Source organism: Amblyomma americanum, chromosome 3 (assembly GCF_052857255.1).
Source record: "Amblyomma americanum isolate KBUSLIRL-KWMA chromosome 3, ASM5285725v1, whole genome shotgun sequence".
NCBI lineage: Eukaryota > Metazoa > Arthropoda > Arachnida > Ixodida > Ixodidae > Amblyomma > Amblyomma americanum.
Window position 1 is genome coordinate 20,399,023 of NC_135499.1, and position 20,728 is coordinate 20,419,750.

The 20,728-nt window shown below is 47.0% G+C and overlaps 1 protein-coding gene across 9 annotated transcripts in view; it reads left to right on the forward strand.

The window, feature by feature from the left end:
- Positions 1-20,728, forward strand: part of LOC144124469 (telomere-associated protein RIF1-like) — a 395,573-nt gene that overhangs the window by 283,124 nt on the left and 91,721 nt on the right. For all 9 annotated transcript variants that reach the window (XM_077657148.1, XM_077657150.1, XM_077657155.1 and 6 more), the window contains one exon: positions 8,022-8,143. In XM_077657148.1, coding sequence (XP_077513274.1) covers positions 8,022-8,143 — 122 coding nt within the window. The remainder of the gene's footprint in view (positions 1-8,021; positions 8,144-20,728) is intronic.

The window sequence follows — 20,728 nt, forward strand, 5'->3', positions numbered from 1 at the left end:
ATACGATATTGTCACATAGTGACGGCAGTCGAAGGAGCGATGAAAACGGACAAAAGGTCTTCTAAAAGAAAACTGTTTATTAGGCTGACTTGCACCCACAATGGACTGAATCACTCGGCGGCGGCGGAGCGACAAGCGTGCTCGGCGGTCGTCGAACCGAATGCCCGCCGCTGTCGGCTGTGCTCAATTTAAAGCTGATGGCGAACTTTCAAGATAAAGCGGGCAAGTTACTAGAACATTCCAGAACAACCTAGAATTAGCTCTGCCTGGCTGCAATCAATCGAGATAAATCTAGTCGCGTCTTGCGTCGCAAACAAAGCGATAAAGTGGTGTGGCAGCAGATTTGAAGAACGAACAAACACTGCAAATATTCGCGGCATTACTCCCCTCTCAAAAAAGCATCGACCCGGTGCATAAAAACAAATAATGCGACTAGTAAGAGATAAAACGGATCTTGTGAAAATAGAGTATGGAAATGCAGCATCCTTTAGCGCGCATAATATGGCTTCAGACGGACTACATGGACAACTTCTGATCGTACGCGGCGTCGCTGGGATGCAGTCATTGAGTTAGGGATGACTTCATAATCCAGTTAGCCTAGCCGACGACGAACCTTGTACGGGCTGAAATAGCGGCGCAAAAGCTTTTCACTACATCCACGGCGGCAAATGGGCGTCCAAACCCAGACTTGGTCTCCTGGCTTGTATTTTGCGTTGTGTCTTCGTAGCTTGTAGCGTCTGGCGTCGGACAGCTGCTGATCTTTGATCCGTAATCGGGCAAGCCTTCGAGCTTCTTCTGCGCGTTGAAGGTAGGTGGCAACGTCGACGTGTTCTTGTTCTCAAACGTTGGGCAGCGTGGCGTCTAGCGTGGTCGTGGCGTCCCTGCCTTGGACGAGCCTAAAAGGCATCATCTGGGTGGTCTCCTGCACTGCGGTGTTGTAGGCAAAGACGATGTAAGGTAGGATGACATCCCAGGTTTTGTGTTCGGCATCGATGTACATGGCGAGCATATCGGCGATGGTTTTGTTCAGGCGCTCGGTCAGTTCATTGGTCTGCGGACGGTATGCAGTTGTCCTCCGGTGGCTGGTTTGGCTGTAACGCAGGATGGCTTGCGTTAGTTCCGCCGTGAATGCTGTTCCTCTGTCCGTGATGAGCACATCGGAAGTGCCGTATCGAAGAAAAATGCACTGCACGAAAATTTTGGCGACTTCTGCTGCTGTTCCGTTCGGTAGGGCTCTTGCCTCGGCATAGCGGGTCAGGTAGTCGGTCGCTATGATGATCCACTTATTTCCAGACGTTGACGTTGGAAAAGGGCCAAGCAAGTCCATGCCGATCTGCTGAAAGGGCATTGAGGGAGTTCAATGGGGTTCAGAAATCCTGCTGGTCGTGATGAAGGGGTCTTTCGTCGCTGGAAATCTCGGCAGGTTTTCACATAATGTGCGACATCGGCAGACAGTCGGGGCCAGTTATACTTGTCTTGAATGCGTCGGAGGGTACGAGTAAACCCGAGACGTCCAGCCGTCTGCTCGTCGTGTGAAGTGTGTAGAACTTCTTCGGTGAGACAAGCAGGTACAACAAGGAGGTAGGCTGTTTTGCCCGCTGCAAAGTTCTTCTTCACAAGGACCTCATTCTCCACACAGAAGGAAGACAGTCCTCGCTTCAATGAAGCGGGTGATGAAGAAACCTTGCCTTCCAGGTACTCGATGAGGCGTTTTAGGTTCATGTCCGAGCGTTGCTGCTGAGCAAAAGGGCTGGGGCTGATGGGTCCCAGGAAGGCGTCCTCATCGTCGTCCGGCGGCGGTGTATCTACTGGGGCTCGTGAGAGGCAATCGGTGTCAGAGTGCTTGTGTCCGGACTTGTAAACGACGGTGACGTCAAACTCCTGGAGACGCAGACTCTATCGAGCGAGTCGGCCAGCACAGCGCGTGTTGATCGCTGACCACCTTGAACGGTCGTCCGTACAGGTAGGGGTGGAATTTTGACGTAGCCCAGATGATGGCAGGGCACTCCTTCTCAGTTGTCGAATAGTTAGCCTCGGCCTTGGAAAGGGAACTGCTAGCATATGCGATGACTTTCTCCCACTCGTCGCTTTTTTGAACGAGAATGGCACCTAGGCCCACGCTGCTTGCGTCGGTATCAACTTCAGTATCGGCGTTTTCATCAAAATGCGCGAGGATCGGTGGGGACTGTAAACGATCCTGAAGTTCCTTGAAGGCTTCTGCTTCTGCTTCTCATTTAAACGGCACGTCTGCTTTCGTCAGTTGGGTCAGGGGCTCGGCGATGTGTGAAAATTTTTTCACAAATGGTTGGTAATATGCGGTTAGTCCGAGAAATCTGCGCACTGATTTCTTATCGGCCGGTGGTGGAAACTGTTCAATAGCAGCTGTTTTCTGCGGGTCCGGGCGTACTCTCTCCTTGCTAACGATGTGGCCTAGAAACAGCAGCTCGTTGTAGGCAAAGTGGCACTTCTCTGCTTTCAAGGTTAGGCCAGACGACTTGATGGCGTCTAGTACTGTTCGAAGTCTTTCGAGGTTCTCTTCAAAGTTCGAGGCGAAGACAACGACGTTGTCTAAATATACCAGACAAATTTGCCACTTCAGGCCTGCCAGCACTGTATCCATTACTCGCTGAAATGTCGCTGGTGCGGAACAGAGACCAAATGGCATCACCTTGAACTCAAAAAACAGCCCATCCGGAGTGATGAATGCCGTCTTCTCGTGATCTCTTTCGTCGACCTCAATTTGCCAGTAGCCACTCTTGAGGTCCATCGATGAGAAATATTTGGCGTTGTAGAGGCAGTCCAATGTGTCGCCGTTGCGGGGGAGGGGGTAGACGTCCTTCTTTGTTATTTTGTTCAAGCGGCAGTAATCAACGCAGAATCGAAGTGCGCTGTCTTTCTTTCTCACTAGAACAACCGGTGTCGCCCATGGGCTGATTGAAGGCTGGATGACGTCGTCGCGAAGCATTTCTTCGACTTGGTCCTGGACGGCTTGTCGTTCTCGCGGTGGCACACGGTAGGGGCTTTGACGGAGAGGTCGGACGTGTTGGTCCATTATAATGTGATGTTTGGCAATTGGCATTTGTCGAACCTTCGGCGATGTCGAAAAACACTCCCTGTAGCTTCGAAGCAGATTGTGGATCTGGTCTTGTCTGTTCCAGTGCAGTGCTAGGTTGATGTCGAAAGTTGGCGATTTCTCTTGGTCAGGCGAATCTTCTGCGGAGGGGTCGGAGAGGACGAAGGAGCCTTTTACGTTGGATATTTCGTCGAAGAAAGCAATCGTCATTCCTCTGTTAATGTGCTGGTATTCTTCGCTGAAGTTAGCCAGCAGTACTTCGGCCTGGCCATTGCGGAAATGTGCGATGCTTCTTGCAATGCTGAATCCTCGGTCTAGAAGCAACTGCATGTTCCCCTCGATTATCGCTTCAGCGTTAATGGCTTTCTTGGTGCCTACGGTCACGATAACGCTTGAACGGGGTGGGACGATCACTCCTTCCCCCAGGGCACTCAGGGCAACGTGATTTTCCTGAGTTTTCATCGAAGCGATGACTTCGTCCGTGGAAAGCGTGATCAGCTTGGATCGCAGGTCGATGATCGCCTGATGCTCATTAAGGAAATCCATACCCAAGATCACTTCGCGGGAGCATTGCGGTAGCAGAACAAAGGTCGCAGGATAGGTATGTCCTTTGACAGTCACTCGCGCTGTGCATTGTCCTGATGGCGTAATGACCCCTGCGGTGCGAATTTGTGGGCCGTCCCAAGCCGCTGTGACTTTTCTCAGCTGCGCAGCGAATGTTCCATTCATCACCGAGTAATCGGCTCCTGTGTCGACTAGAAGGGTAACTTTCCGGCCGTCGATAGTCACTTCTGAGTCGGAGGTCCTGGCTCTTGCATTGCATGTTGCTTCCTTCAAAAGGCCACAGCCGCAGGATGTGCCGGATAATATCTTCGGAGTGGTGGCGACAGCATCGCCTTTACAAGGACTGCCTTTGGGTAGCATGCGGCCAGGATGTGCTTCACGCCCGACGTTTCCGTGAGTGGTGTGAAGTGGCAAACAGGCACACGGATTTCCTTTGGTACTCGTCCCGCCCTTGGTTGCCTAGGAAGAAGAAGCCCACAAATCCTGAAGGGAAGCTACTGGTGTTGGGTGAGCAGCGAGTGCCAGAGAGGTTCCAGGGAGTGCTGAAGTTCGGGCCGAAGTTTTGCATCCAGCCGACGCTTGACAAAGAGGAAAAATTGGCTCTTGGAAGGTCCATCTCGCGTCATGTCCGTCAAGAGGAGCGGCCTAGGTGCGTCATTGAATGTGTTGATGCCTTGAAAAGAACTCAGGATGGGCAGGGAAAAAGTTGTAACTTCGCGCCCTTGGTTAATTTCCTGCTATCTGAAAAGTTGAGGCTGACCGTCTCTGATAAAGAGGGGCATTTTGTCATTCTCCCGGAGAAACTGTTTACTGAAAAAGCCCGAGTAGCCATCGCAAAGAACTTTAAACCATTGCCTGCCAATGTTAAACAGCAAAAGCGAGAAGACTTGAGGTTACTGGGCGAAATGAATCTACAATGGCTCCACTCGTCTGTTAAGAATGCTAAAGAAGACTGTCTGGACATATTTTTTTTTTAGCAAAAACGCATAAGCCTGATGTTCCTTTCCGCTGTATTGTTACAGAGCGTGCAACATGGCAATATGAGGTTTCAAGTTTCTTACAGAAAAACCTTGGTTCACTAACAATTGATGATCCGTTTCTTGTGTCTAATTCCCTGGCTGTTGTCGACTATTTGAAGTGTCATAATCCTGGTTCGTGCAGTATGTTCAGCATAGATATTCAGGACTTATTTTATTCACTTCCGCACAATAGTCTGCTACAATATGTTCGCAAGTGTATAGAAGATGAGAATGATGAAAGCGATTTCATTTCAAAATGCGGGATCTCTGTGGGGGCCTTTTTGGAGCTTTTATCGTTTTATCTTAAGTCCACCTTTGTTGAATGGGAGGGAAGGTTGTACACTCAAAAACAGGGGGTGTGCATTGGTTCAAAAGTGGCTCCTGTACTAAGTAACATCTTTCTCAGTTATGTAGATAAAGCTGTTAAGAGTAATTTGGGTGCCAATACAAAACGCATCTTCAGATATGTGGATGATTATCTTGTTTTTGTGGAACACGACGACTTCAATAGGCAGGTCGATAGGGTGTTAAAGATTTTTGACGAAAGCGGACACGGCCTAACTTTCACCTGTGAAAAACCTCAAGGGAATGAGTTACAATTTTTAGATATAAGATTGGCAACGAAGCCAGATCACGTGTGCTGGTCCTTCCTACAGAGATCAGAAAAGCCTTTGCTCAGTTTTCGTTCTGCGCTTTCGAAGGTGGTTAAATGTGGCATTGCAGTTTCTTGCCTAGGTGCTGCCATTGCCAAGTCATGCGTGCATGGTATCAGCACAAGTTTTAATCAGCAGGTTCAAAGGCTAAGAATTGCGGGCTTTCCAGATGATGTCTTAGTACTTGCTTGTAGTAAGATAATTAAAAAGGTCAAAAGGGGAGAATCTCAGGATCATTCACAAAAAGATAAAAAGAAAATTGCTGTTCTTCCGTACATTCATCAAACTTCACACCGTTTGAAACAAGTGGGCAGCAGGTATGGAGTTGATGTTTTATTTTCTGCACCTAATAAGCTCGGCAAATTGTGTGCCATTGTAGATAGAAAGGCCAGGGAAGAGGAAAAGAAACGAAGAAAAACAAAAAGAGGGTGCCAGATTAAGCATGGCCTGAGGTTTGTCCCTTGTGCTGAAGGGGTTGTGTATGAAGTGCCGTTCACGTGCGGGAATACCTACATAGGTCAAACAGGAAGGTGCTTAAATACCCGCCTACGAGACCACAACACTTCTCTGAAAGGGGCTCCGTCCTCAAATCTGGCTTTACATTATAGGAACTGTCCCCGGAATAACCAGCCTGATTCTTCTGAAAAATCATGTACACCCATCTTTAATAAAACTAGAATCCTGTACAAACACAAAGATAAACTAACAAGAGAAATCAGTGAGGCGTTTCATATTCATAAAAACATTGACTCATGCGTGAGCACCCCCTCTGTAACAGTTCATGACTGTGAACTAATGTATCTGGATTTAAGTGATTGATTTATCACTGTGGCTTTTGGTGTTGCGCACGCGCCCGTGGTTGTCAAATGAGTATATTTTGCGTGTTTTTTCTAATAAACTTTCAGTTGTTAGTCAGCGCCGGTCCTGTCGTCTTCCTGTTATTCCCAGCGGTAATTTATGTATCATGCACAAATGTCTTGAGTGGATATGCTGTGCAGTCACCACTTTTGCCTCATGAGCTCCTGTTTGCTATCACTGGAAAAGAATCAACTTTTGCAAGTAGGGTACCGTGTTCTGCCAGCAAGATAATGGTGAGGTTTGAATCGTATCAGAGGGCACAACCTGTGAATACGCATGGAGTTTTGAACAAAAGTTTGCCATTTCTGTACCATAGCTCATGGCGCTCGAGGTGACAATCTGAAGCATTTTATGCATTGTGCTTCTGGCCCCGTATTCCAGCTATGCTACAGGCTTATTGTCAAACAGGCATTGGGTGCTATGACGACTAGAACCTTTCACTTGAGGGTGGCATCAAATGGAAGGTGTGAAGGGCATATTCAACTTTTTGGGCATCCCCAAGAGCATCACCACAGTGCACAGTGTTTGAAAGGCAGTGGGGTTTCCTTCACCATGTCTGACACACATTGATAACATTGTGTGTGTGTGGATGAGTCTTTTTTAAAGACAAGGTGAGGGAGGAAAATATGTACAGTAAAAGCTCATTAATTCAACCCCCATTCATGCGGGAATGTGGATTATTTGAACTGCAGGTGTGGTCTCGGCCAACGCCCATTTAGGTTTATGACGTCGGACAGGTCTCGCACCAGTTAATTCCAGGCTCACGAAAGGTGGCTGTGTCTAGGAACGACCGGCATGGCTAGTGATCTTCAAAATAGCCGTACTCAAATGTGAATTGCATGCTGCAGAGTCACCTGCACTTCTCTGACATGCCTGCAATGGCACGCATGACAAAAAATGAGCAGCTCTGTTTCCAAGAATTGTCCGACTGCTTAGTTTCGGTTCCTTTTTTCTGAGCTCTACACCAGCCTGCGGCAACAGAGGCAATTGGCTGCACACCAGCCAGGCAACCAAGTCCAGCCATCCACTGTGTCAGATGCGCTGCGCGTTTTGCGTGGTTCAATCCGTGTGGTTCTTCCAGCCGAAACTGCATCCTCGTCGCGTGCCAATCATTGTTTGGGCAGTGAGGCAGGGCCGCATGTCTGATCCAAACATCCGTGGTTGAGGCCACTATTGCGTCTCTCCGGCAAGGGCACTGGCTGGGAAGGCCGTTACCATTTTGGAGCAGTTCTCCTTCGATGCTCCTGACAGTGTGCACGCAATAAAGTTTTAATGAAAATGTGAAAGGTAAGTCATTGTCACACTCTTCTGATCTCAGAAACAGGCGACCGTTTCCTAATCGTTCGCCAAATAAATCTGCAGTGATGCAAGCAGTTCTTGTCTGTTTTTTTTCTTCAGGTGATTCAATTATTCGAACTTGAAATCATTTTTTTTTGGTCCCTTTGAATTAACAAGCTTTTACTGTACTGCAAAAGACACACTACTAGAGCAATGTGCCATGTGTACTCCTTTTTCTCCTGCCATCTCCTAGCTGACCAACCTCAGAAAGCCACCGGAACAGCTCCTAGGTTGACGTAGATAACAATCCTAGAAGAGTGGACATCTTTTTTTGAAGCAAAGGCACAGGTAATCAAAAGGAATCATTGTTGCAGTGGCCTCTTTATTGGTGAACAAATTCAGGCGTAGGAAACAAAAGTTTATTTGCTGCCTCTATTAGAGTTTGTGCGTGATTTTGAAGAATTCACTGAGCTGACAAGTGCGACTGCAATTTGGCATGTTTAATGTTTTCTGGGAATGTTTTCTTCCAAAAGCAATGGTTATGGCCTGCCCTGTTGTTTGTGTCCGCCCACTCAGGAGGGGAGCCAGCTGGAGGAGGAGGAGACGCTGGTGGACAGCCAGCAACCACTCTGGGCCGCTCTGCAAGGGAGCACGGAGCCTGTGGACGCTGTGTTGCCTTTCCTCACGAGTTCCCTATGGTGAGTAGTGGCTCCATATGACTTTTAGGCAGCTTGTCTGACCTGCAGATGGCAGTAGCTGCTTATTTTGACACCTCCTCAACAAGCTGTGTCATGACACCCAATTCTGAGAGATGAACTTTTTATTGCATCATATTCCTCATATGGCAGACTGCAAAACCTCAAAATTTCAGCTCCATCAGTAGAGCAGATACTTTTAATATGAATTCTTTACTTTCATCATGAACAGGTTGCTGGATTGGCAGCTCTCATGATCATTGACGTCACAAACCAACTCCCTCGCACACTGGCCACGTTGTCTGCTGCATGCACTGTGCAGGGATTAACGCTGGCAAGCTGTGGATGGTGGGCACTTTAAAGCAGTTTAGACTGGAAGTTCTACCGCTCTTGTTCTTCAAGGTCATGTTGGTATGAAAAACGACCTTGGGAGGCAGCAGTGCAGAGAATAAAAATAATAAAATGTAGAAATGAAATCAGTACAGAACGAAATAAAACAAAAATAAAATAATTAAAAACATGAAAAGAAACGCCTTCAGTGCTGAGGTTGGAAAGAAGCGGGCTGGAGGCATCTAAGGGATAGGCTGTAGCACCAGATGCTTCGCTGCTTAACGCGCTACTCCCGCAAAGAATTGCAGAAAGAATTGCGGAAAAGCAGCTTTCGCTCTGCATTAAAGGGGGACGCGAGCCTTGAAAACCGAAAAATTGCGAAAAAGTCTATTTTTTTGGAAAAGTGCATTTCCGACAGTATGTGTCATAAACTATCTTTTCTGTAAATATCAACCTTTTCTGTAGTTCATCGTGAAAATACTTCAAATTAAATATCTAACAAGCCGCGGTAGCCGCTGAGTTGCGAGAAAGCGCCGAAAGTGCGCTAACTTCGCGCGGATGCTGTTCCTCAGCCAGCGAACCAAGCGCCGCCATCTTGGTCTTGTTTTGTTCGTGAATTCTAGCTCTCTTTTTTTTTTTTGCCGCCTTCGACAGCGACGGCAGCATAGTGGGAGCGTGGCTCGCTTGTGTTTGGGGCCCTCAAAGCGCCTTTCGAGTTTCCCGCGTTTCAAATGCAAGGCTGTGATTGGGCGAAGGGCGCGCTCCTCGAGAACACGGGGGATCGCGCGGCTGCAATTGGCTGCTGCGCGCGCTGCAGCGGCGGCCGGCGCGTCGTCTGCCCCAGCACGGCCGGGCTCGAGTAGCGTCGGCGGCACACGCTTTGTACGGCCTGCGCGCTGGGGGTGTTTCCTGTCTGCCTCCACTGCGTGATCGTGGTGCTGCGACCCTACCGCTCCTCAGCCGGCGGACTGGCTGCTCGCATGTGAAATATTGCGGTGCATGGGCGCTTTTACTTGTTGATCGCGCTTTTGAAGCGCTGCAAACTACAGTTAAAACTCGATTTAACGAAGTTGAGGGGAGCCGTGAATTATTTCGTTAAATCGAGAACTTCGTTAAATTGAATGAGGCATTTCTTGGGCACATAATTCAGTACATTCGATTACAGTAAAACCTCGTTAAAACGTACCCGCTTAAACAGTACTTTCGTTTTAAAAGTAGTAAATCAAGTCCCCGACTGAGCACCCATTGAACATAATGCATTTTGCGTCCGCATAAACCGTACCAGCTTATCGCGGTCGTATCGGTTAGCACGTACCATTTTCACTTTTCGTCGCACTCGCGCGTGACGAATTCACGCCGGTAGCACCGACCCAAAGGACGGTTCGGCTAGCGGCGCAACAATCTTCCCTAAATACCGCCGACGGGACGGCAAGCCACACAGCTAATGACAAATTGGCGCCAAAGTTGGTAATCATACAACTAGCGCAATCTTTGGGGGTCCGTATGGTCATCGTCATGACCCCCCGCGCTACTTTCGAGTGGGTAGCGCCAACACCATGACCGGCGCCGCTAGCGCGTATGAAAAGAAACAACAAAAATTCTTACTGGACAAGAAAGGCCCGAGGGGACTACAAATTTATTTTCCGCCAAAGAAGTCGGTGATCTTTGCCTGCGTGCGCTTTGTGAGCAACGGCCGCACCGATTTCTCGTAGGTCTGAAGTGCGTCCAGCGCGTCTTCCGTCCCCTCGAGTGCGCCAGCAAAATGTCGCAGCAGATCGAGAGCATCCATCACCTGACCTGGTGTCGGCACGGGAGCTTCGGCACCTGCAGGGTCGTCGGCAGCGTCTTCAGCCGTCACTCCCTCCACGCTTCCTACAAGCCGCAACATATCGGCATCAGTCAAAACTTCCGTTGTGACTGCGTTTGCGTCGGCGTTCACGTAGTCTGAGAAACTTATGCCTGTGGGCACTTCATCCACTGAGCGAAGGTGTTCCCAGGCATCTTCATCCTCGTGCACGGCGCTCGCGCAGTCCGGACCAGCTTCGGCAGTTTCAGGGCCTAGTGTACCGAAACCGGCAGTCCTGAAGCAGTTGACAATTATCGACGGCCTCAATGCTCTCCAAGCCGCCGCCACCATCTCAACCGCCATAAAAATATCTATTTTCGTCTCGCGCTTCAGCTCCAGGTTGAGGAGAACTCTGTCGATGACTCGACGCTTGTATGCGCACTTCACGCTATTAATTATCCCTTGATCCAAGGGCTGAACCACGGACGTTGCGTTTGGGGGGAAGTAGCGGAGCTCCACGCTGGTCAGCTCGACCTCTGCAACGTAGTGGGCCGTGCAGTTGTCCATTAACAGGCACACTTTCCTTTTCTGGCGACACATGTCGCTGTCAAATTCCTTCAGCCATGTAGCGAAAATGGCACGCGACATCCACGCCTTTGAATTGGCAACGTACTTCACAGGAAGCTTTTTGGTGCCTTTAAAACAGCGCGGCCTCGCACTCTTTCCGATGACAAGCAGGTCTCGTTTGTCGGTGCCGTCCATGTTGACGCACAGCAAAAGAGTCAGCCTTTGTTTGCTGTGTTTGCCGCCGTGGCACGCCTGCCCCTTCAGGGCGAGTGTTTTTTTAGGCAGCATTTGGTAGAATAGACCGCTCTCGTCGGCGTTGTAGACGTCGCTGGGGGCATATTTTCCCAGAATGTCGGGCACGTTTTCAGACTGCCAGTCGCCGACTACAGCCATGCTTACGCTGCTCGCTTCACCGCTAAGCACTTTCCCGACGATGCCGTGTCGTTCTTTGAAGCGCGACAGCCAGCCGGGACTTGCCTTGAACTCGTTGTCGCCCAGCAAGCACCCGAAAGAGCGAGCTTTTTGTTGGAGCAGGTCTCCACTCACGGGAATACTATTCTTCGCCCGCAAATCCATAAACCAGGCGAAGAGGGCCTCTTCCATTTTGCTTTGAGGAGTGGTCTTCAGCGTTTTTTTGCGCGAGAGATTCCCCGACGAAGTGGCGCGGAGGATGTCATCTTTCCCTTTCAATATTGTGGAGAGAGTACTCGCTGGAATGCCATGTGATGCAGCCACGTCACATTTCTTCTGTCCACTTGTCACAGCACGAATTATGTCCGCTTTCTCGTCCAGGGTAAGCCTTTTTCGTTTCTTGCAGGGCTCCATCTGCTAGTCAGGAGGGTTAGCGGCGCGCTTGCTCGCACACACCACGTCCGCGTTCACGATAGCAAGGCTAGACTGATGGAGGCCTAACAAGCTGAGCTTGACAAAGACGTGCGTTCAAAGGCACGGGGAAATCCGCACAAGGGCGAACACAGAGCACAACACACAAACACACACAAAAAAAACACTCGAACTGCAACAGCGCCATCTATGAAATGTGGCACGAAACTTTTTTACTGCTGGCCCCATCTCGTGAGCTCGACTCAAAATTAAAACTCGTTTTGCGCCGCGCAGTTTGAAAAAAGCGACGGGAAGAAGATGCTCCGCGCTGTTACCGCTGACTCGCAATCAATAAATTTTGGGGTGCTGTCTACAAAATAGACCAAAAATTAACACTTTTTCACCTTTATTTCTCGAAAAAAGGTTCGTTAAATCGGGACAGATCACGGAATCGGTTTCGTTATTTCGGGTTAGTCAAAGCATTGAACCCTATGGGCGTCTGAGGGGGAATTAGGATACCTTCGTTAAATTGAGATTTTCGTTAAATCGGGTTTCGTTAAATCGAGTTTTGACTGTATTTTCAATCTATTCAGGCTAGTACGTACTCAATCCGCAGGCCTGCACATGCCTTGCGCATTTATGTATACGAGTTGCATATTGTTTATGACCAAAGGTGATGTGAATTTGTACCGTATAGGAATATTCTGCCGCAAATCTCAACTATACTCCTTTTTATGGTCGCAACAGATCATGATTACTATTCACAAAGGGTGTACACTGCCCGTTCAACTACTAATTGAAGCTAGCTGGCAGAGTGAGATGCAACCATGAACACGACTCAAACAAGAAAATTAGCTCTGTAATCATACAGTTATATTGGCTAAGAGACTTCGAAATGAAACAAATACGCCTTCCCAAGTGTAATAACTTCGCCTGCATTTGAGCAACTTTAGTTTAAAACTAATCGTTTATTTCACTCTACTTAAACTTAACTCCTAGGAAAGCACTCCTACTTAATTCCAACTTAAATTACTAATTAAACTACTGCCATCTGGTTTTGGGAACAACAGCAAAAAAATCTTAATAAACTATTTGTGTTACAGAAAAAGACAATAACACACGTAGCTCGAATCAGTTTCACAGCCCACAGCAGTCCTTTCTTCCTTGAATATATAATTATGTTAGTTAACATTATGCAAGAATATCCATGTCCAACATTCTCGAACAAAAATTTTCAATATTGGAAAATGGTAAGGTACTAATTTATGGAAATGTTGAAGGTAAGGGAATATTGAAGGCGCTGTTTAACAAATTTCGAGAAAGTACAAAAATACAGCCTGCTGTTGTATAGTCTCATCGACATTTAGAAAAAAAATGTTAACAATCAGTATCGCATTTAGGTAATTGCCGATTTAACCGAATAGGTTTAAATGGACTGCAAACTGAATATACGAGGAGAAGAAAGAAAATTCAAATTTGGTTAAATCTTTGGTGGTTCATAGCATACACCTACATACATTTTACATGCCAGTCTCACCTATGCCACATATGCAACTTGAATTCATTGCTTTCTACCACATTCATTGTTAATAGCTTCCGGCACTGCATACATTTTCAGAAAGGTCGTACATTTGATTCAGCTGGAAAGGAACCTAGAATTTTGCCGTGATGAGTGTCCATCCACCAATTATCGCGTGCTTACATCCACTCCGCCATGAACCACCATCTGCAGTACCCTTTCATTGAGAATGCACGACAATTGATAACCGTGCGAAATTAATTTACCAGAGTGCTAATCGTGGCTTTAACCAATTTATCCCTGCAATATGTACACTCTACTCGTTTTCTTTTCTGAAACTTGAAAGTGATTGAATGTGACATCACTGACCTGACAACATCAGCCTATGGAAATCGCCCGCTTTAAGAAATCGTTTACGGGCCGATCTGCTGCACCATATACGTTATGTAGCGAAATTAGTGTTTTGCTTAGGCATCCATCGGCAATATTTGAAGGTATCGACGCTACATACTGTTTTGGAAAGGTGATATATACATATATGATTCACTAAGAGCCCAAGATTTCTACCGATTTGATTGAACAACACCTATATTCTTGCACGCATACTTCCAGAGCTTGTTTACTTTGGCTGGAACCATCACCTGTGGTTAGCCACTACTGAGTATGCGCGACAAGTGATTACTACGGGAACAAAATTGATCACAGTATAAATCGTGCATTGATCTCCGCAATACCCGCCCTATAGTCGTTTTGATTCCTGAAATGGGAGGGTGGCTTACCGGTATTCTTTAACAGCCTGCACTATTTGAACAATTATCCTCTATAGTTCAATCTCCATAACGTACGTGCCTGTGTCGTTCCTCTGCTTGTGTTTTTTTTTTCTTCGAGGTGCCGATTGTTGTTAATCAGCGCTCGGAAGTGCGAAACCAGGCGCGCGCCACCAGCCGGCGCAGACGCGAGTGGCCCGCGAACGGTACAGTCACCGCGCCCCTAGCAGCGGCGGAGAGCGTGACTTGCATAGACGAGCCCCCATTGTTCGCGCGCTGAGTGCGGAGGCCGTGGCCCCGGCCGCCCTGGCTCTTCCCTTTTCTCGTCGTTGGCGGCCTTTGTGGCTTGTGCGTTCTCTTCACGTTTCGCCATTTTTGTGATCGCCGTTGTCGCCGCCTATACGATCTCTCACCGTGCCATCCGAGCAGTTTCCTGCAGACTGTTGACGGTTGCGCGGTAAGTCACGAGGCGTCCAACAAAGCAAAAAACGCTACACGCGTTTGGTGCGCGGAAGCGTCCTATGAAGTTTGTTCGGCGAAGTGTCCCGCCAACAAGGACTGTGTCGATGCTTCCAGCCGCATAGCTTCTGCTACATCGCTTCTAGACAGAGATTGCGTCGCCGCTTCCGACAACGTACCAGCAGCTTCATCGGTGCTAGAATGCATTGCTTCGAGCATGCCTTGTGCACCGAACGCATCAACCTCAGCGATTGCGGCCTCCAGCTCCTGCCTCACATCTACCCTCGCATCGCTCATTCTGGCTGTATTTCGGGGACCACTTATCGTATTTCCATCGGTTTTTTTTTTTATTTCGTGCATGAATAAATTTCTGAGGGCAACACAAGTTCGTTTTTTTTTTAAGAATATTGTGACTGGAATTTGTCATAAGCAATTAATGTTGGCTAATGAGGTCTAATCAATGACACTAAATTCAGTGCTGTGCTAAAATTTTTCAGCAAGGAAATACAGCAAAAGGGCCTTGTCTTGCCCTTCGGTACCTATCAAGGAATAACCATAACGAATTTCACAGTGACAGCACTGTTTTCACATTCTCCAGGCCTGGAATAAGGGACCGATGTGAACCATTTTGATATGCTCCTGTAACTTTATAACCAGACTTCACAGCTTCATGAAACTTAGTATTTCTTCACGTTTGTGTTATGAGCCTACCCTGAAATTTTCATTCAGATATCTCAAGAAACAAGAAAGTTGGCGTTCTCGCAACCTTCGAGGGCCGTTTTCTCAGAATGTATTTTTTGCCTGGAGCAGCTGCTCATTCTGGCTGCATCTCGGGAACCGCTTATTGGATTTCCATGGGTCTTTTTTTTTTTATTCAGTACCTGAATAAATTTCTGAGGGCAAGACAAGCCCACTTTTTCAAGTTATTGTTTTTGAAGTTTCTCATCAGCAATTGAAATTTGTTTAATGAAGGTCTAATTAGTGACACTAAATTCTGTGCTTTGCTAAACTTTTCCGCAACGAAATTAAGAAAAAGGGCTCGGCCTTGCCCTGGTGCACCTATCCAGGAATGACCATAATGAATTTCACAGTGCCAACACTACTTTCAAATTCTCCGGGCTTGAATAAGCGACCTATGTGAACCAGTTCGATATACTCCTGTAAGCTGTAAACCAGTGCCCACAGCTCCATGAAAATTGGTAGTTCTTCAAACGGTTGTGTTGTGAGCCTACCCTGAAAATTCCATACAGATATCTCAGAAAACAAAAAAGTTGGTATTCAAGGGTAGCCTCCCCCTTAAGGTTCGGCAGAATTGCGGAAAACCTGCGTCAATTATTTGTTCAGTGAGCAGTGATTTCTCTTCAGCATAGTAAGCGAGCTCAGTGACCTTAGAGAAGTGGCAGTAATCGTGCGAATCGCCTTAGAGCAGTCATAGAAGAACAAATCATTGGTTGCATGATATGTTAGTAATTAGACAACTACGGTATTCATGTGTTATGGGAGATCTCACTTGACTCTGCAAGGTTCAAGTGATCGGGCTCCCATGTTGTGTGACACATCTCATGCTAGCCTCCACTTATACCGTATTTACTTGAATCTAAGCCGATAATTTTTATTGAAATTCCGATTATGGAACTCTGGTGTCGGCTTAGATTCAAGGATTTGGCTCCACCATCGACATTAGCGCTGTTGCACATGCAGTGCCTCTAGTGCCTCCTTCATGTATGCTTTGTCAGATCAGCAGTCAGTTCGTTAGTGTTTTCAACATGCTTGGTTTCACGAAGTGATGGCGCCAGCAACCTGGCCATGTGTCATTACACCACTGCTTTCAAGCAGAAAGTTGTGCTTGCAGCGGAAAGCTCATCAAATCTCAAGGCACAGCGAGTGTACGGCGCGGACAAAGCAAATATTTGCCTCTGGCGAAAATAACAGGACCAGCTGCTCAAATGCGTTACAACTGGAATGGTGTTTTTCGGACCCTGCAAAGGCCATGGCCATGCTGTGGAACAGGAATTTTCTCAGTTCATTAGGGCGCAGAAGGCCGGAGCACTTCCTGTTACCACAGAGATAATTCGAGCGAAGACCAGAGGGTCGATCGCAAAAGCACGAGATGTCCCCCGCACCGCGTTCAAGGTGAGCAGAGGCTGGCTTCAAAGATTTATGAAGCAGTTCGGCTTTAGCCTACGGCGACAAACATCAATGTGCCAAAAGCTTCCTGGCAATTTTGAAGAATGTTTATTGTTGCGTGATAAAGAAAAGGCATGAACTTGGGCAGATTGGAAGCGCCGACCAGACCCCAGTTAATTTTGATATTCCCGTGGCATACACAGTGACTGAGAAGGGCGCAAAAGAAGTGAAGCTGTATGCTGCGGGCTACGAAAAGCAACAGTCGACGGTGATGCTATGTTGGACTGCTGATGGACAAAAATTCCAGCGTACAAAGTCGGTCAAACTTGGTCTAGAGCGCTCGGGCGTTGTGCTGCGGAGCAAATGAAATGAAACCTTTTCGCAGCTGCTTTGCTTGCTGTAAAGCACTGGTGCGTGTGAAATTCACGTGTCTATTCAGCTGCTCTCCAGCGCAAGCATTATCAGTGAAAGCCAAAGCAAAATTCTAAAGCAGGTATTATTTCCTTGGGACAGCACCTCTCGAGCGCTCTAGACAAGCGTAATGGACTCTGTACGTCATTTTCAAAAGGAAGACGATTCCTGGTAACGAAGAGTTTCCGAAAAATGTCATCGTGCGTGCACATGAAAACGGATGGATGACCATTGCAATGGTCGAAGAATGGCTCAGGCAGGTATGGCAGCGTCAACCAGCTGCATTGCTTTGCTAGGATTCTCTACTGGTCTTGGATTCCTACAGCGGACACCAGATGTACAGCGTGAAGGCGGCACTTTCACAAGGTCGGACAGATGTAGCTGTCATACCACCACCGCTTATCAGCAGACATAATCTACGGTCACGTGTGGGGAGTGGGCTGGTGCCGGTTTGCTGCTTGAGGTGTATTCACACGGGCGATGTAATCCCTCCCTAAGTGATGGCGGCTGCGTGCACGTCATGCCTTCGAGAGTGCTCGCGGGACGCAGCTTCTGGTTTTGCTCCGGCGGCCGCCGCCGACCGGGGAGGGGACCGTTCGTTCCGCCGAGGTTCAGTCCCTGTTCCCCTGGCAGATGTGGCCTTCGGTGGCTTGCGTGGGGCCCAACCCGCTGCCGTCTTTCTTTTTTTGGCTGTTCCCCCTCGGGGTTCTTTTCTCTTATCTCCCTTCCTATTGCGCATCTGTTCTGTTTGCCCCTTCGTCTGTGTTGTTTTTTTTTGTTGTTTTTTTTTTTGCCAGAACCCCACAAGGGGGCATTTTTTTGGCCCCTTCCTTCTTTTTCGACCCCTGCCTCCTAAGCCCGGCTGCTTCGCCCGTTCCTCTCAGCTGCTCCCTGCTGCCCGTGTGAATCGTGAATCCAAGAGCAGGGGCGGACTTCGGCAGATCGGTGACGTCGCTCACCTCCTCTCCACATCCATCCGCCCCGATACCCCCGTGTGAATACCGCTTTATTGACACTGGTGGCCGGTTCTGCGCGTTAACATAGCAGCTGCTCAAGGCCAGCACCAAGAGCAATGCGTTCGCAGTTGACACCCAGGCCAAGCGTGCCAGTTCGTAAACTGTGGCTGCGCCAGATTGTGGTAGTGTGAAGTGCCAAGTGATAAGGAAAGACTACATTGACGGGGAACCAAGAACTGCCCTTTTATTCTGGTGACAGTCGCTTATATACAGACAGTATGAATGACAGTGCCGTCTATGCACAACACTCATGTTGTTAGCTTTTTGAAGAAGAAGATTTTTTTCAAAATCTGTGAATACTGACCCATTGTTTTGCTTGAATTTTTTTACACCTCAGCCACTTTCTCTTGCTGAGAAGGACGCTGTGGTCTCTATTTTATTGGTTTGGAGCCTTGAGATCCTTGCCCAGCCAAGGATGGCCGCTGAGGCTACCTGAGTTTCTTTAAACCTTTTACCATTAGTGATTTCTAAATTTCTTTTCTTCTGTTATTACTGGCTAGTACAAATGTTTTGTGCCCTTTACACCACCGATCACTTTTCTCTTTTTTATAACATTCCTTCTACCTTGAGCTTGGCACATGATGGCCTTAGCTGCCTATGTGCCAACACAACACAGTGTACAGTTCCGATAGGCCGTCCTACATTAAGAGATTGGACGCAGTACATAACTCAGATCTGTGGCTTTCAAGTGGAGCATATAGAAGATTACCCATAAATAGACTCTGCATAGAATGCAATCAACTGCCCCGCGCAGACAGAAGAACCGTGCTGACATGCACATATGTCCTAAAAACGCGTTCACTACCACATCTCTGCTGCCGCATAATTACAAGGTGCCTATCCAAACAACTGTTTAACGACAAACCCCAAGCAATCTGACCACTCCTCCTTCACTTTGAAGAGAAATGCTTAGGATTACCGAGGAGTTACCATGATTTTGATGATTTGTTTACCTTGTTTATGAAGAAAAAGCCTTTTTTCATTTTTTTTCTTTGCTTTGTCCTATTGCACTAAAGCTTTAATTTGGTGCTGAAAAATATACCAATTGTTTTAGTTTGAATTTTACTCATTGTCTTTTGCATATTATTGTTGCCTGCATTGTATTTTTTCTGTTGGACCTCTCACTAGCCTTTGGCTGTTGGTCCGGAAAGTTTTTTGTAGTTTAGAATGCTAAAGTGAGAATGAACTATGATGATGATGATTGGGTATTGCCCAATATGATTAGGTGCTGCGTGATATTGCCCAGAGACCCCATCCACTACCACCTTGGTACACCTTCCCTTCTGTATAAAATTTTACTTTGACACACATTCAGAAAAAGCTACCACCACGAGAATATATACTGCAGGGGTTTTTAGCAGTGAAGAGAAACTATAAGCATTACACAGATTTTCACACTGACGGCTCTAAAAGTGAACACTACGTTGGGAGCGCGGTAACATGAGTGAAAGAAAAAATAGTCAGGCTACCTGAGTGCACATCAGTTTTCATGGCAGATTGTATGGCACTGCTGAGGCAGTGAAAGAAATAATAAAGAAAAACAGAAAAATGTGTTATCTGCACCAACCCCTTCAGCATAATTGCAGTGCTGAACTCCAGAAATGCAGTCCAACCCAAAATAGGAGACATCATGCATACACAAGTACGAACCATAAAATTCTACTGGATTCCTAGTCACATGGGAATCAGCAGGAACAAGACCGCCGGTGTAAGTGCCGCACATACCCGTAATGTGGAAGTAAAACAAGTTAGTATACCTCATAAAGACTGCTTGAAGTTTGTAGAAATAAACTGAGAGGAAAACGGCAGGTTTCATGGGACAACGAAGTTAACAACAAGCTGCATTTTGCAAAGCCCGTCCTGGGTGAATGGAAGAGCTGTAGGCACCAGGAACGTTTTATAGAAGTTACCTATTTTATGTCGTGTCCACATTGGACACACACACACTACACACAACTTCTTACTTGCAAAACAAGAGAAACCAATTTGTGAAAAATATGAAGGTGAACTTACAATTAATCACATTTTACTCTCATGCATGATAGTATTTTACTGAATTTTACAATGAATGCATACCTTTTCATTCAACGCTGGTCCTGAGCAACAATGCAATTGTTGACATATCTGGTGTCTTTGGCATTTTTAAAGAAGCAAGTTTTATCGAGACGCTATAAGTTCTGATCCATTGCTTTGCTTTATTTTTTTTATTCACCTTAACCACCTTCTCATTCCTGAGAATACTGAGGTCTTTATTTGATTGGTTGGGAGCCTGGGGATCCTTCCCTAGCCAAGGATGGTCACTGAGGTTGCCTGACCTTCTTTAAAGGTTTTAATACTAGCCATTTCTAAAATTTCTTTCCCGTCATTACTAGGTCGTACGAACTAATTTTTTAGGTCCTTTACACCACTGGTGTTTTTCGCATTTTTGCAAAATTCTGCAGAAAACAATTTTTTTATAGGTTGAACTTAGTGCATGATAGCCTTAGATGCTTATTCGCCAATAATCCCAACACAGCTGCACACTTTGAGATGTTGAGCGTGTCATCTGCTACTCCCTGCATGAAGAGTGTCAGCAGACAAAGCGCATTTTTAAGGAACACAAATGTAGTTTTTGCCTCGTTCTCATTTGGATTACTGAAACAAAACAGTTTACTAGCATCTATAACCGCAGTCTCACCCAGGCACGTCAAACCATCACTAAAGAGGATTCTGAGCTCGTCTTTTTACCGCGGGAACTCGATCTACATGCTCCAAGCATTCTTAGAAACTTCAAATTGTTGTCCT